At 38.3% G+C, this 14,251-nt stretch overlaps 1 protein-coding gene across 3 annotated transcripts in view; it reads right to left on the reverse strand.

Annotated features, from left to right (window-relative positions):
• Window positions 1-14,251, reverse strand: part of vmp1 (vacuole membrane protein 1) — a 62,240-nt gene that overhangs the window by 42,768 nt on the left and 5,221 nt on the right. For all 3 annotated transcript variants that reach the window (XM_062068408.1, XM_062068409.1, XM_062068410.1), the window contains exons 3-5: window positions 10,808-10,940; window positions 10,602-10,692; window positions 7,610-7,720 (exon numbers count right to left, since the gene is read on the reverse strand). In XM_062068408.1, the coding sequence (XP_061924392.1) occupies window positions 7,610-7,720; window positions 10,602-10,692; window positions 10,808-10,940 (335 nt within the window). The remainder of the gene's footprint in view (window positions 1-7,609; window positions 7,721-10,601; window positions 10,693-10,807; window positions 10,941-14,251) is intronic.

Here is a 14,251-nt window from a genome sequence, read left to right on the forward strand (position 1 = left end):
CACAGTCATGGTGTGGGATGTACTCCTTTGCTGGGGCAAAGAAGTTGACATATTTGGCGAGGGGGAGAGCAAAAATGTGTCACAGAACAACTGAATCACAAGTAGGGATGCAATAAAATGAACATTTCGGATCATGAACCAAAAAGAGCACTTATCAATGGTAAAAGTACTTCTACACACACTGATATCTTTCCACACGGTTATTTCAAAATCTACTAAATAAATAGACACTGTTAGAAAAAACACTATTTTGCATCTTTTGTGTTTCCTATGCTTCAATCAAAAAGGTTAACCAACGAACGAGATTTCTCTACAGAATTTCCTCTCTGGTCAACAAAAGCACCTTGAGGATTCTGGCGGGAACTCTCGTTCAACCCTTTTTCGATTACGCATGCACCTCCTGGTACCCTAGCACCTCCAAAACCCTCAAATCTAAACTCCAAACATCTCAGAACAAGCTAGTCAGGTTACTGCTAGACCTCCACCCCAGATCCCACCTCACTCCTACCCACTTCTCTAAAGTGGGCTGGCTCAAGGTGGAGGACAGAGTTAAACAACTTGCACTGAGCCTAGTCTATAAAATCCGCTACACCTCCCTGATACCGAAGTACATGTCAAACTACTTCCTTAACGTAAATGACCGCCATAACCACAACACCAGGGGGTGCTCCACTAACCACGTTAAACCAAGATTCCGAACTAACAAAGGTCTTAACTCATTCTCTTTCTATGCCACATCAATGTGGAATGCGCTCCCAACAGGTATAAAAGAAAGGGCATCTCTATCCTCCTTCAAAACCGCTATAAAAGTTCACCTCCAGGCAGCTACAACCCTAAACTAACACCCTCCCCGGATTGCTAACAATCAAATGTAAACAATCAAATGCAGATACTTTTTCTTATGCCTTCTGATCTCTCTCTCTCTCTCTCTCTCTCTCTCTCTCTCTATGTCCACTACTTGATGTCCATATCCCCACCCCCCCACCCCTCCACACTCCTGATTGTAAATAATGTAAATAATTCAATGTGATTATCTTGTGTGATGACTGTATTATGATGATAGTATATATGATAGTATATATCTGTATCATGAATCAATTTAAGTGGACCCCGACTTAAACAAGTTGAAAAACTTATTCGGGTGTTACCATTTAGTGGTCAATTGTACGGAATATGTACTTCACTGTGCAACCTACTAATAAAAGTCTCAATCAATCAATCAATCACTGATAGTTGAGTTTATTTGGACCATGCATATAATACAACTACAGTGTAATGCGTCAGTCTACCGCAGGGCAGCTGTGGCTACGAAAGTAGCTTACCACCACCAGGTGTGAATGAATGATGGGTTTTTAACATGTAAAGCGACTTTGGGTACTTAGAAAAGCGCTATATAAATCCCAGGTATTATTATTATTATTATTATTATTATTAATGCATCACATATTTAAACCTAACCCTTTGCATATTATAGCAGTTTTATCCCATTTCTTTGTTCTTTGTAACAGAACAGTGAATAAATAAATGAAATATACCATAAGTAAACAAATATTAAATACATACTAAATATCACACATAAACATATACACAATAATTAAAGTTCTCATAAATAAATAGTTAAGTAGTTTATGGTTCACCTGGGAGATTAATGAGAATATCGCAAGTTGTTGATCATAATTCTTCTAATTTGTACTTTGTGAACTTTTGTAGTTTGAACAGTTTCTTAAACTGAATCGTGTCAGTGCTTTGTTTGATGTCCTTGCTTAATCCTTTCCATGATATCATTGATTAGTGTTGTAATCGGAGTTTTAAGGGATTAGTTTATGGTTTTAAAATTGGTTTGCACTGTAGCACTTTAAGAGTTATTTCAATGAAAAGTGCATAACTAATACAAATCTATTATCATTATTAGGGATGTCCGATAATGGCTTTTTGCCGATATCCAATATTGTCCAACTCTTTAATTACCGATACCGATATCAACCGATATATGCAGTCGTGGAATTAACACGTTATTATGCCTAATTTGGACAACCAGGTATGGTGAAGATAAGGTCCTTTTTTAAAAAATGAGTAAAATAAGATAAATAAATTAAAAACATTTTTTGAATAAAAAAGAAAGTACAACAATATAAAAACAGTTACATAGAAACTAGTAATGAATGAAAATGAGTAAAATGAAGTGTTAAAGGTTAGTACTATTAGTGGAGCAGCAGCACGCACAATCATGTGTGCTTACGGACTGTATTCCTTGCAGACTGTATTGATATATATTGATATATAATGTAGGAAGCAGAATATTAATAACAGAAAGAAACAACCCTTTTGTGTGAATGAGTGCAAATGGGGGAGGGAGGTTTTTTGGGTTGGTGCACTAATTGTAAGTGTATCTTGTGTTTTTTATGTTGATTTAATAAAAAATAAAAAAATAAAAAATAATAAAACCGATACCGATAATAAAAAAAACGATACCGATAATTTCCGATATTACATTTTAACGCATATATCGGCCGATAATCTCTAATTATTATCATTTCTTATTTCTGCCGGGTGTTGTGTCCTACTCTGTTCAGTGGTCCTTGAACGCACCGTAAAAACACCTCCTTTGTCTCGTAATCCTCGATCCCACCGGCTTAGCGATGTGCGACACAACTGACTTTTAGTCTGAATCCGATTCAAATCCAATACTGTGTGCATTTAAAGCTAATCTGTGTGGTAAAATATAAAAAAGTAGTGTATTTCAAGTGTTGGGGAACAATCTTCAAACAATATCAAACCACAAGGAAAAACAAATGATGGTGTTATGCTGCAATGAATTTGTTATCTTATTTATATTCAACTCTGTATGTATCGTGTCCATGTGGAACTGCCAACTATCGCGCGACTGGCTAATTATGGCTATTTATTGCGGGCACGCAAATTTCCAATAGCAAACATCAGCATTAGCATTTTGATTTGAGCTTTGAAAGTCACTGACTAGTCCAGCAGGAACAGAGCCCAATATCCCTCCTCATCTTTGAGTGAAATCCGGGCCAATGTTGATCCTTGATTGTCCTTTTATCCGGGTAGCCTTTCTTTTTTTGTCTCCATAAAAAAAACTTTTTGTTTCTTTGGTTGTTTCGTATTCGGCCACGATAGCAGTAATTGCACGTAGGCGTTCACATCGACTTCTGTCTTTTTAACAAATAGGAAAGGGGGAGTGACGTATGCTGTAAAGCAAGTCAGCACGTTTGTAGTTTTTTGTGTGTCAGGGTTCCTGTAGTGCCAGTGAAAGCCACACACACTCCCTCAGAGGTGGCACTCAACTAGTTGTAAGTCCATGTATCGCCCTAAAAGTTATGTCAATATATTTTCTGAAGCTCGAAATGTTACTTAGTGCTACTTAAATGGGGAAAGACGTTACCGTCTCTTGTTTTCATGTTAGCGTTTAAGCTGGTGAGCTGGCGCCAGTCAGTCCAGTTTATCAAAGTGCCGTTATCAATTTTGGTTTTTACATTACTTCAATTAATGGCGGTAATACGAAGTGTCAGTTCCACCACAGTTATCATTATTACTGAGTATCGTTAGATCCCTACTCGGAAAATAACTTCCAAAAAATAGCGTGTTATTATTGGTGTTGTTCCAGGAAATGTGCCAACAAGATGGTTCTCAGAAGTATCTTTCAAGAAACCTTTCCAGCTCCAAGCTGAGGAGCAGCAAGTTTCTGTGGAGTGGTGCAAATCATCAAAACACGGCCGCACTTAAAAGCGTGTCCACGCGGCCCTCAGAGGGGCGGACACTTCCAAGGCCAAACAGATACCCGAGTATTAGTAGCACAAGCTCTGCACGCTCACCAGCTGATAAAAAAACCTGTTTACAACAGACTAGTGAAATACTCCATATTTGTATGTATTTCATTGGAGTTCTAATGGATCTGGCTAAATCCCACAGGATGTTGAAATAGAATTACAGGAAGTGGAATTCATTGCAATTTAGAGTAAGTCCTGAATTACCCTAAAATGTGTTTGAATGTAAGAAACAACACAAGAAGTTCACTGCAATGACATTTTATGTAAGGAATGTACTGTACACAATGTTTCTGGCAAATTTAACCCTTGACTAACACCCTCCCCCCTCCACATCCCACCTCCCCGGATTGTAAATAATCAAATGTATATACCAGGGGTCGGCAACCCGCGGCTCCGGAGCCGCATGCGGCTCTTTGACCACTCTGATGCGGCTCAGCTACATACTTGCCGACCCCCCCGATTTTCCCAGGAGACTTGTGGATCTCAGTGCCTCTCATAGATAACTCCCAGGGGAAATATAATCATATTTACACTCTAATTACTATATAAAGGAAGTGCCCTAATTGCACTGCAATAATTGTCCTCTATAGCATTTACAAACAGTGTGCCAGTCCGGCCACAAGTTGTATGTAGCTTTTGCTTGCACACATAGGAGACAGCAAAGCATACTTACTCATCAGCCACACAGCTTACACTGACGGTAGCCGTATCAAACAACTTTAACATTGTTACGTTACAAATATGCGCCACACTGTGAACCCACACCAAAAAAGAATGAAAAACACATTTCTGGAGAACATCCCACCGTAACACAACATAAACACAACACAACCAATACCCAGAATCCCATGCAGCCCTAACTCTTCCGGTCTACATTATACACCCCCGCTACCACCAAATTTCCCCACACATCAACCCCCCCCCCTCTCCGTGCGTTGGTTGCGCGGAAGAGTTAGGGTTGCATGGGATTCTGGGTATTGGTACCGTCAGTGTAAGCTGTGTGGCTGCTGAGCTAGTACGCCTTGCTGTCACTTACGTGAGCAAGCCGAAACTGCATTGTACATGTGGTCGAGCAGGTACACTGTTTGGGCAGACTGAAGAGGGCGCCAAAAGCAGTGCCATCACGCCCTGATATCCGGTAGTCTCCCGGGAAAAATGAGAGGGTTGGCAAGTATGACGCTATCCAGCGCCATTCATTCAAAACTCGCGGGCCGCACTAACATCAAATTTCCACATTATAGTGCGTGCCAGTGCGTGTGTCTGAGACCCCTGGTTAACATAGCACAAAGCATTTAAGCTTTGTATGCAGTGTTTTTCATTTTAAATTTAAAATTTTTTTTTGTGGCTCCCATTATTTTCTTTAATTTGTGAAACCTGCCAAAATGGCTCTTTGAGTGGTAAAGGTTGCCGACCCCTGGTATATACCGTATTTCCTTGAATTGCCGCCGGGAATATAGTATTCGCCTGCCTAGAATTAAAGCCGGGTCAAACTCGTTTTGCAAATTAATTAGCGCATGCTTGGCACGTCCGCCGGGTCAAACTCGTTTCGCAAAATAATTAGCATGTGCCTAGAATTTCCGCCGGGTCAAACTCGTCACGTCACGAGTGACACTTCCCCTGTCATCATTTTCAAAATGGAGGAAGCTGATTTCAGTCATTTGAAATCGCATAAAGGGAAGAAAAATATCGATATTGTGTTATTATATACCGGTAATTGCAATTATTTATATTAATATTGTTAGTTTGTAGTGGTGGAGAGCCGACTTTTTGGTTTTGGAGTTGCGTCTTTCAAAGCGATTTATTTTGAAAAACCGGTACGCCTCGTTTCACCGCCGGGTCAAACTCGTCACGTCACGAGTGACACTTCACCTTTCAAGGCATCATTTTCCAAAATGGAGGAGGCTAATTTCAATAATTTAAAATGGCATAAAGAGAAGAAGATACAGAGCTATTCAGTAGGATTTAAGGTCCAAGCTATTGAATATGCTAAAAACAACAGTATGTTTTATTAATATACCGTAGCTGCGTGTGTCAAATATGAGTTATTAAATGACTCCCGCCTCCTGGTGGTAGAGAGCGCTAGCGATCCTTCTTGCGACTACCGGTACTGCAGAAGACCGGTGCTGCAGAAGAAGACAACAAGCAGCAACAAGGAAGCCATCGTTTGCTTGCACTTTTAACATGGAGGATTGCATTTCTAAAATAAAAGAGTTTTCTAAACTGGACTTTCAATCGAAGCAGGAGGTAATAATTAAAGGAATATCTCCATTGAGACAGAGAGACTTTTAAAACTGAAGAAAGATAAGGAAGACTTCTTTAAACAAGTTACCGATGCTTTTGGTCAGAAGGAGCTGCACATGGACTCATTTACAAGTAAAGGTAAGACCATAATAACTTTTTTTTTAATTAAATGTGCTTTTCATGATAAGGTAAGCGCCGGAGTGAGAAGAGGTTTTAAAATAATTAGCGCATGCTTGCCTATTCTGCATGCTTTTGGTAAGCGCAGGAGTGAGAAGAGGTTTTAAATTAATTAGCACCCAGGCGGCTATTCAAGGAAATACGGTACTTGTTCTTATGCTTTCTGAACTCACTATGTTCACTGCTCGCTGTGCATATCCACACAAGGCAGACATACACTGTTTCAATGTCCATTTCCCTGATTATGCAATTGTTGATGACTGAAGTGCTGATATCACCCCCCCCCCCACCACCACCACATCCCACCCCCGGATTGTAAATAATGTAAATAATTCAATGTATATACTCTGATCAGAATCAGAAATACTTTATTAATCCCCAAGGGGAAATTAAAATGATTAACTTGTGTGATGACTGTATTATGCTGATAGTATATATTTGTACCATGAATTGATTGACGTGGACCCCGACTTAAACATGTTGAAAAACTTATTGGGGTGTTACCATTTAGTGGTCAATTGTACGGAATATGTACTGTACTGTGCAATCTACTAATAAAAGTTTCAATCAATCAATCAATCTGGAGGACAGAAAACTTACCAATTGGAATTTCAGTTTCGCTTCCTTCAAATATAATTTGAATTGCAATTCTACTTCCTGTTTGCCATCTCAATTCAAATTCATGGAATTGAGTTGGAATTTGGGAGACATTCTTATGTAATGTTGAATTATACACCAGCTTGGTATTGACCAAGTTGTTGGGTTTGGCTCAAACGGCACAATTGTCGTCCTCCCGCGAGGCTCGGACCTACTTCCTGTTCCTGTCTATGTTGCTAAGCCTTCTGGGTAATGTAGTTTATATAATTTACTTCATAGCTGACATGTATTCACATATCTATTCAACATTCATTCATCCAGGGTAAAACAATCAAGAAGATATTTTCCTTTTCAAAGAGGCCGAATTTACATGCTAGAGATGTTGAAGTGTGATGATAATGCCTCATGTACCGACAGAAATGAGCGCTATAACGTGAGGGACTAAATGTGTTGGAACATAAATGAATGTCTGCAACTTGTGGACCACAGAGCAGACAGCTAACAAGAAGGAAGTCTTTGCTGGTGTTTCTTTCAATAATTACAATTATTTATTACTATTACTAGTTATAATTCATTCAAGTAGTAAAGTAAATTTGACTGAGTAGGTGCTTTTACTGCCATCTAGTGTCTACTTTTAAGTCTGTGTGCCATAAAACGAGTAAAATATCAATACAGTATGTGTTGAAATCCCGTGCTTTGACTTAAAAGGTGATACGGACATTGATAACAAATTCAGAAAAAATACAAGTTGATTTGATGTCTTTAAAATAAAAAGCCTGGAGGGACTATGAGTGTTTACATCTCACCAGGTAGAGCAGGAAGGTGTGCAGACCAGTCCCAAGGCCCACAGAAGACAGGATGCCCAGGCCGACCCAATATGCACACCACAGGAACCTCTTCTCCAGGTACTGGACATACTGGAGTCAACAAAAACACAAAAACTTCAAATGTTTTTACAATTTGGATGTTCCGTGTTTCAAGTTGCAATGGAGTTGAAAGCTAAAGAAGGTCTGGTGGGGGAGAATTGGCATTAGTAGCCATTGTGCATTTGCATAACATGAGTAGAAGACATGAACAGCCAAACAAACATGGCCAGAAGTGCACACAAACCTTCCTCCAACATCTTTTTCTTCTTGGTCCTGATTTAGATGGGGAAGAAGCCAGGCCAGCACTTGCTGTTCGCCAAGAAGAGCGACGCACGCTCCTGTTTACGTTTCTAAAAGGTTCTTTGTCCTAATTTAGATGGGGAAGGAGACAGGCCAGCACTTGCTGTTCACCAAGAAGAGCGACGCACGCTCCTGTTTACGTTTCTAAAAGTATCCACTCGCTTGGTCGCTAGTTACTTCCACCAAAAAGAGCATTTAGGGAGCGCTGACTAATCAAAAAAGCGACACATATATTTATATGCGGTTTATATATATTTATATGTGGTTATAGTGTATATATATTTATATGTGGTTTATATATATTTATATGTGGTTATAGTGTATATATATTTATATGTGGTTATAGTGTATATATATTTATATGTGGTTTATATATATTTATATGTGGTTATATATATTTATATGTGGTTTGTATATATTTATATGTGGTTGTATATATTTATATGTGGCTTATATATATTTATATGTGGTTATATATATATTTATATGTGGTTAGTGTATATATATTTATATATGGTTTATATATATCTATATGTGGTTATATATATTTATATATGGTTTATATATATCTATATGTGGTTATATATATTTATATGTGGTTATAGTGTATATAGCATCTGTGGAACGCTCTCCCTGACCACCTGAGGGCACCTCAGACTGTGGATGCTTTTAAAAAAGGCTTAAAAACCCATCTTTTAAAAAAAGACTTTTTATAGATTTTTATAGATATGCATGCCTGTTCTAGCTACTGAGCTGTTTCTAGTTTTATATTTTATTTATTTGTATTATCTTTTATTATTATTTTTACTATTTATTTTTTTTACACTGTTGCACTTTGAGGTTGTTTGCTCAATGTAAAGTGCTTTTTACAAATAAAATATATTATTATTATTATTATAATATATTTATATGTGGTTTATATATATTTATATGTGGTTATAGTGTATATATATTTATATGTGGTTTATATATATTTATATGTGGTTATAGTGTATATATATATATTTATATGTGGTTTATATATATTTATATTTGGTTATAGTGTATATATATTTATATGTGGTTATAGTGTATATATATTTATATGTGGTTATAGTGTATATATATTTATATGTGGTTTATATATATGTGCTTATAGTGTATATATATTTATATGTGGTTATAGTGAATATATATTTATATGGGGTTATAGTATATATATATTTATATGTGCTTATAGTGTATATATATATATTTATATGTGGTTATAGTGTATATATATTTATATATGGTTTATATATATTTATATGTGGTTTAGATATATTTATATGTGGTTATAGTGTATATATATTTACATTATTATTATTATTTATATATATTTTTTTTTTAAATAGTCTACATATATTTATATGTGGTTATAGTCTATATATATATATATATTTATATGTGGTTTATATATATTTATATGTGGTTATAGTGTATATATATGTATATGTGGGTATAGTGTGTATATATTTATATGTGGTTATAGTGTATATATTTATATGTGGTTATAGTCCATATATATGTATATATGGTTATAGTGTATATATTTATATGTGGTTATAGTGTATATATTTATATGTGGTTATAGTCCATATATATGTATATGTGGTTATAGTGTATATATATTTATATGTGGTTATAGTGTATATATTTATATGTGGTTATAGTCCATATATATGTATATGTGGTTATAGTGTATATATATTTATATGTGGTTATAGTGTATATATTTATATGTGGTTATAGTCCATATATATGTATATGTGGTTATAGTGTATATACATTTATATGTGGTCATAGTGTATATATTTATATGTGGTTATAGTCTATATATATTTATATGTGGTTATAGTGTATATATTTATATGTGGTTATAGTCCATATATATTTATATGTGGTTATAGTGTACATATTTATATGTGGTTATAGTGTATATATATTTATATGTGGTTATAGTGTATATATTTATATGTGGTTATAGTGTATATATTTACATGTGGTTATAGTGTATATATATTTATATGTGGTTATAGTGTATATATATTTATATGTGGTTATAGTGTATATATATTTACATGTGGTTATAGTGTATATATTTATATGTGGTTATAGTGTATATATTTACATGTGGTTATAGTGTATATATATTTAGGGTCTTGAAGGTCGAAAAGCGCAATACAAGTATAAACCATTTGCATATAACAATATCGCTAATTCTTGGTTAATATTCAGGTCAGACATGTGTGACAATCATTGGTACTTTAACTTGAACTTAAATGAAGTATTGTTGTTGGATGTTTTTTTTAGAGAGTTTTATGGCAAAATTCCAAAACAAGTGCAGTTCCTCTTTAAGAGCTTCTGCAGTATTTCATTTCAGACTCGATGTGTCATAATTGATAGTATGATCAAAATAAACATGAATCAATCGTCACCGTCTCATCATGTGAGTAACTTTAGAGAAGTTCTATGAAGTGCAGCGCTCCTAAAATGAAGTGGAAAGGCAACGTCCACTGCAGTGATCAAATGGTCAAAGACTCTTTTAAAGAGTGACTGATCTGTAATCTGTAAACAAACTGCTGTTGATTATCTTTCTCACACACGCCCTTACTTTTTGGTGAGCCCCCTGGATGGAGTAGGTGACAGAGAAGAGGGAACACAGCAGCAGAACTAGGAACACCACACCCCGTCGCTGCCACAGCCTGCATTAGACAGGAAGACAACAGTTTGGTTATCCAGCAAGGCCTTGACACTAAAGCAGGAAAGACGACAAATCACAAACGAAAAGAACAGAGGAGAAGAAAACCGGTTTCTTACTTGAGCGTCCACTCCTTTAGCTTGATGAATAACTCTAGAAAAAAGTAATGGAGTGTTGTCAGAGGTCTCCTCCACAACACCAGAGAAAGACGTTCCTCCTTATCTCTCTGCCTCCTCTCTCTTATTGTTGAGTCTGCAAAGGAAACACAACTGTGACATTCTCCAGCACTAACTTGTAAAGAACATCATGTCATGGCTGTCTTGACTTTACAATCATTTCTACAACTCTGATTTTATTGTGATTGGAGCACATACCGTAATTTCCGGACTATAAGCCGCACCTGACTATAAGCCGCACCTGACTATAAGCCGCACCAGCTAAATTTAGGGGAAAATACAGATTGCTCCATATATAAGCCGCACCCGACTATAAGCCGCAGGGTTTTGATGTGTAATTAGCGTAGTATATAGGGGTTCCTGCCACCACGGAGGGGATTGTCGGGACAGAGATGACTGTTTGGGAACGCAAAGCGTCCCATTTATTAACAATAAATCTTTCAATCATTCAATCAAACTTTGACATGGCGAACAGCATTCGTGCAGAGTACAAATAATACGACGGTGCAAAGTAATACAAAGTGCTCGCCTGTACGTTATCAAAATAACCAGCCTACCGGTATATGAAAAGTCAGTCTTTAATCATTGTGTCATCGTCTTCCTCCTGCGTACTGACGGACGCATATATCCACATTTATCCATAATTAAGAGTTACTTCTTTCTATATTTCTGTAGTCACATTTTAAATAGCTAATGTTCCATCTTGTACTCTTTTCATTGTTTTGATCGTCTCATGACAAAGTGCTTGCACTGTGGACGGCCTTGAAGTAGGAGGCAGAGAAGAGGAGTCCTCCCTGCTTCCCTTCTCGGGCCGACTTGAGATAACGGACACAATGGGCATCTGTGCGGCCGTGAGGGAGATATTGAAGAGGAGAGTGCATTCCGGGATGTTGTCAGATCAACTTGGGCTACGCATTCGTATGTGTTGTTCGAGGCTGGTCTCTATTCTCCAATATTTGACAATAAATTACAAAATACCTAACCTGTGCTTGGTGGTACATTTGAGTTCAGTTTATATGTCATCTAAGGAACTTGGGACTGACCAGCGTTTTACATCCCACTTGGAGGAACATCTGGTCAAACGCAACAGTACTAAAACCACCGAAATCCTCTTCGTCGGTGTCGGAGAAGAACAGGCCGTAAATAAGCCGCACCCTTGTATAAGCCGCAGGGACCAGAACGAGGGGAAAAAGTAGCGGCTTATAGTCCGGAAATTACGGTACTTGTTGGTGACAAAAAACATTCATGAAGTTTGCTTCTTTTATGAATTTATTATGGGTCTACTGAAAATGTGAGGGTCAAAAGTATACATACAGCAATGTTAATATTTGCTTACATGTCCCTTGGCAAGTTTACCTGCAATAAGGCGCTTTTGGTAGCCATCCACAAGCTTCTGCTTGAATTTTTTACCACAAAATTGGTGCAATTCAGCTAAATGTGTTGCTTTTCTGACATGGACTTGTTTCTTCAGCATTGTCCACGAGTTTAAGTCAGGTCTTTGGGAAAGCCGTTCTAAAACCTTCATTCTAGCCCAGGGGTCGGCAACCCGCGGCTCCGGAGCTCTTTGACCACTCTGATGCGGCTCAGCTGCATACTTGCCGACCCTCCCGATTTTCCCCGGGAGACTTCCGGATTTCAGTGCCTCTCCCAGAATTCACCCGGGGCAAATATTCTACAATTTTCACCCTAACAACAATAATAAGGGCGTGCCGTGATGGCACAGCATTTAACGCCCTCTACATCCTGTACAAACAGCGTGTCAACCCAGGCACAGGTTGTATGAAGCTTCTGCTTGCACACGTAAATGACAGCAAGGCATACTTGTTCAACAGCCATACAGGTTACACTGACCGTGGCCGTATAAAACAACTTTAACACTCTTACTAACATGCGCCACACTGTGAACCCACACCAAACAAGAATGACAAACACATTTTGGGAGAACATCTGCACCGTAACACCACATCAATCAATCAATCAATCAATGTTTATTTATATAGCCCTAAATCACAAGTGTCTCAAAGGGCTGTACAAGCCACAACGACATCCTCGGTACAGAGCCCACATACGGGCAAGGAAAACTCACCCCAGTGGGACGTCAATGTGAATGACTATGAGAAACCTTGGAGAGGACCACATATGTGGGTAACCCCCCCGCCCTCTAGGGGAGACCGAAAGCAATGGATGTCGAGTGGGTCTGACATAATATTGTGAAAGTCCAACACATCAGCGAAAGTCCAGTCCATAGTGGAGCCAGCAGGAACCATCCCGAGTGGAGACGGGTCAGCAGCGTAGAGATGTCCCCATCTGATAAACTCTCATAAACACAACAGAACAAATACCCAGAATCCCATGCAGCCCTAACTCTTCCACCTCAACCCTGCCCCCCCCCCTCTCCGTGCGTTGGTTAAGGTGGGCGGGGTTTGGTGGTAGCGGGGGTGTATAATGTAGCCCGGAAGAGTTAGGGCTGCATGGGATTCTGGGTATTTGTTCTGTTGTGTTTATGTTGTGTTACGGTGCGGATGTTCTCCCGAAATGTGTTTGTCATTCTTGTTTGGTGTGGGTTCTGTTGCGTCGACCAGCATTCCTCCAATGGGGAATTCAAATTGCTAGTCTCTCCCAGATTCTTTTTATGGCAATACGCTGATGTTTATATTCAATCTCCAGGCAATAGTTGGTATTTTGTAGTTTATTCTCAAAGCTTAGAGGACAAACCTGAGACCAACCTAGCACCCAAGCGTTCCCTAGCCCGGTCCAGATCGGTCTACCAAAACCCCGGAACTCCTGTCTACTTCCTCCTTCTCCTGTCCCCCCCACCTGCTGTTTCCCCAGTCTAGCTGTGCTCCTTATCTTAGGAATGTAAAGGCAGTCTCAACAAAGACAGCGCTCTGACTCTAACCAAGGACACTCGAATCCAAGCACTTTGTACCACACGAGACATTAGCTGATGTAAATATGACTATAGGAGTTTTTAGAAAGAAGTAACACTTAAATATGGATATGCTTCCAACAAGTCCCCCATTAAGATCTTTTAATAAGATCTTTATTACTTGTACAAAACTTATAAAGCACGCCCCACATTAAAGTAGGTGCTGTTTTTTTTCTTTAAGCAAGCTAGCAATAAAGCAACAGCTTATTTACATGGGAGATAGATGGAAGGAGTCCACGTCAATGTCGTCATGGTCAGGGAAGTAAACCAACAATTCTCAAAAGTCTTAAAGTTGCCACTTTGCTAGACCCCCTTTAGTGACACTTAGCCCAAGGGGCGATAAAGCAACCGCATGAGGCTATGATGGCCAAAAAAGCTCCGAATGGAGACCAAGACAGACTTAATTAGGTCAGTCCACCTGCCTAATGTGGATATGCTTCCAACAGTTCACAGTGTGG

Source organism: Entelurus aequoreus, linkage group LG13 (assembly GCF_033978785.1).
Source record: "Entelurus aequoreus isolate RoL-2023_Sb linkage group LG13, RoL_Eaeq_v1.1, whole genome shotgun sequence".
In the NCBI taxonomy this organism is placed as follows: domain Eukaryota; kingdom Metazoa; phylum Chordata; class Actinopteri; order Syngnathiformes; family Syngnathidae; genus Entelurus; species Entelurus aequoreus.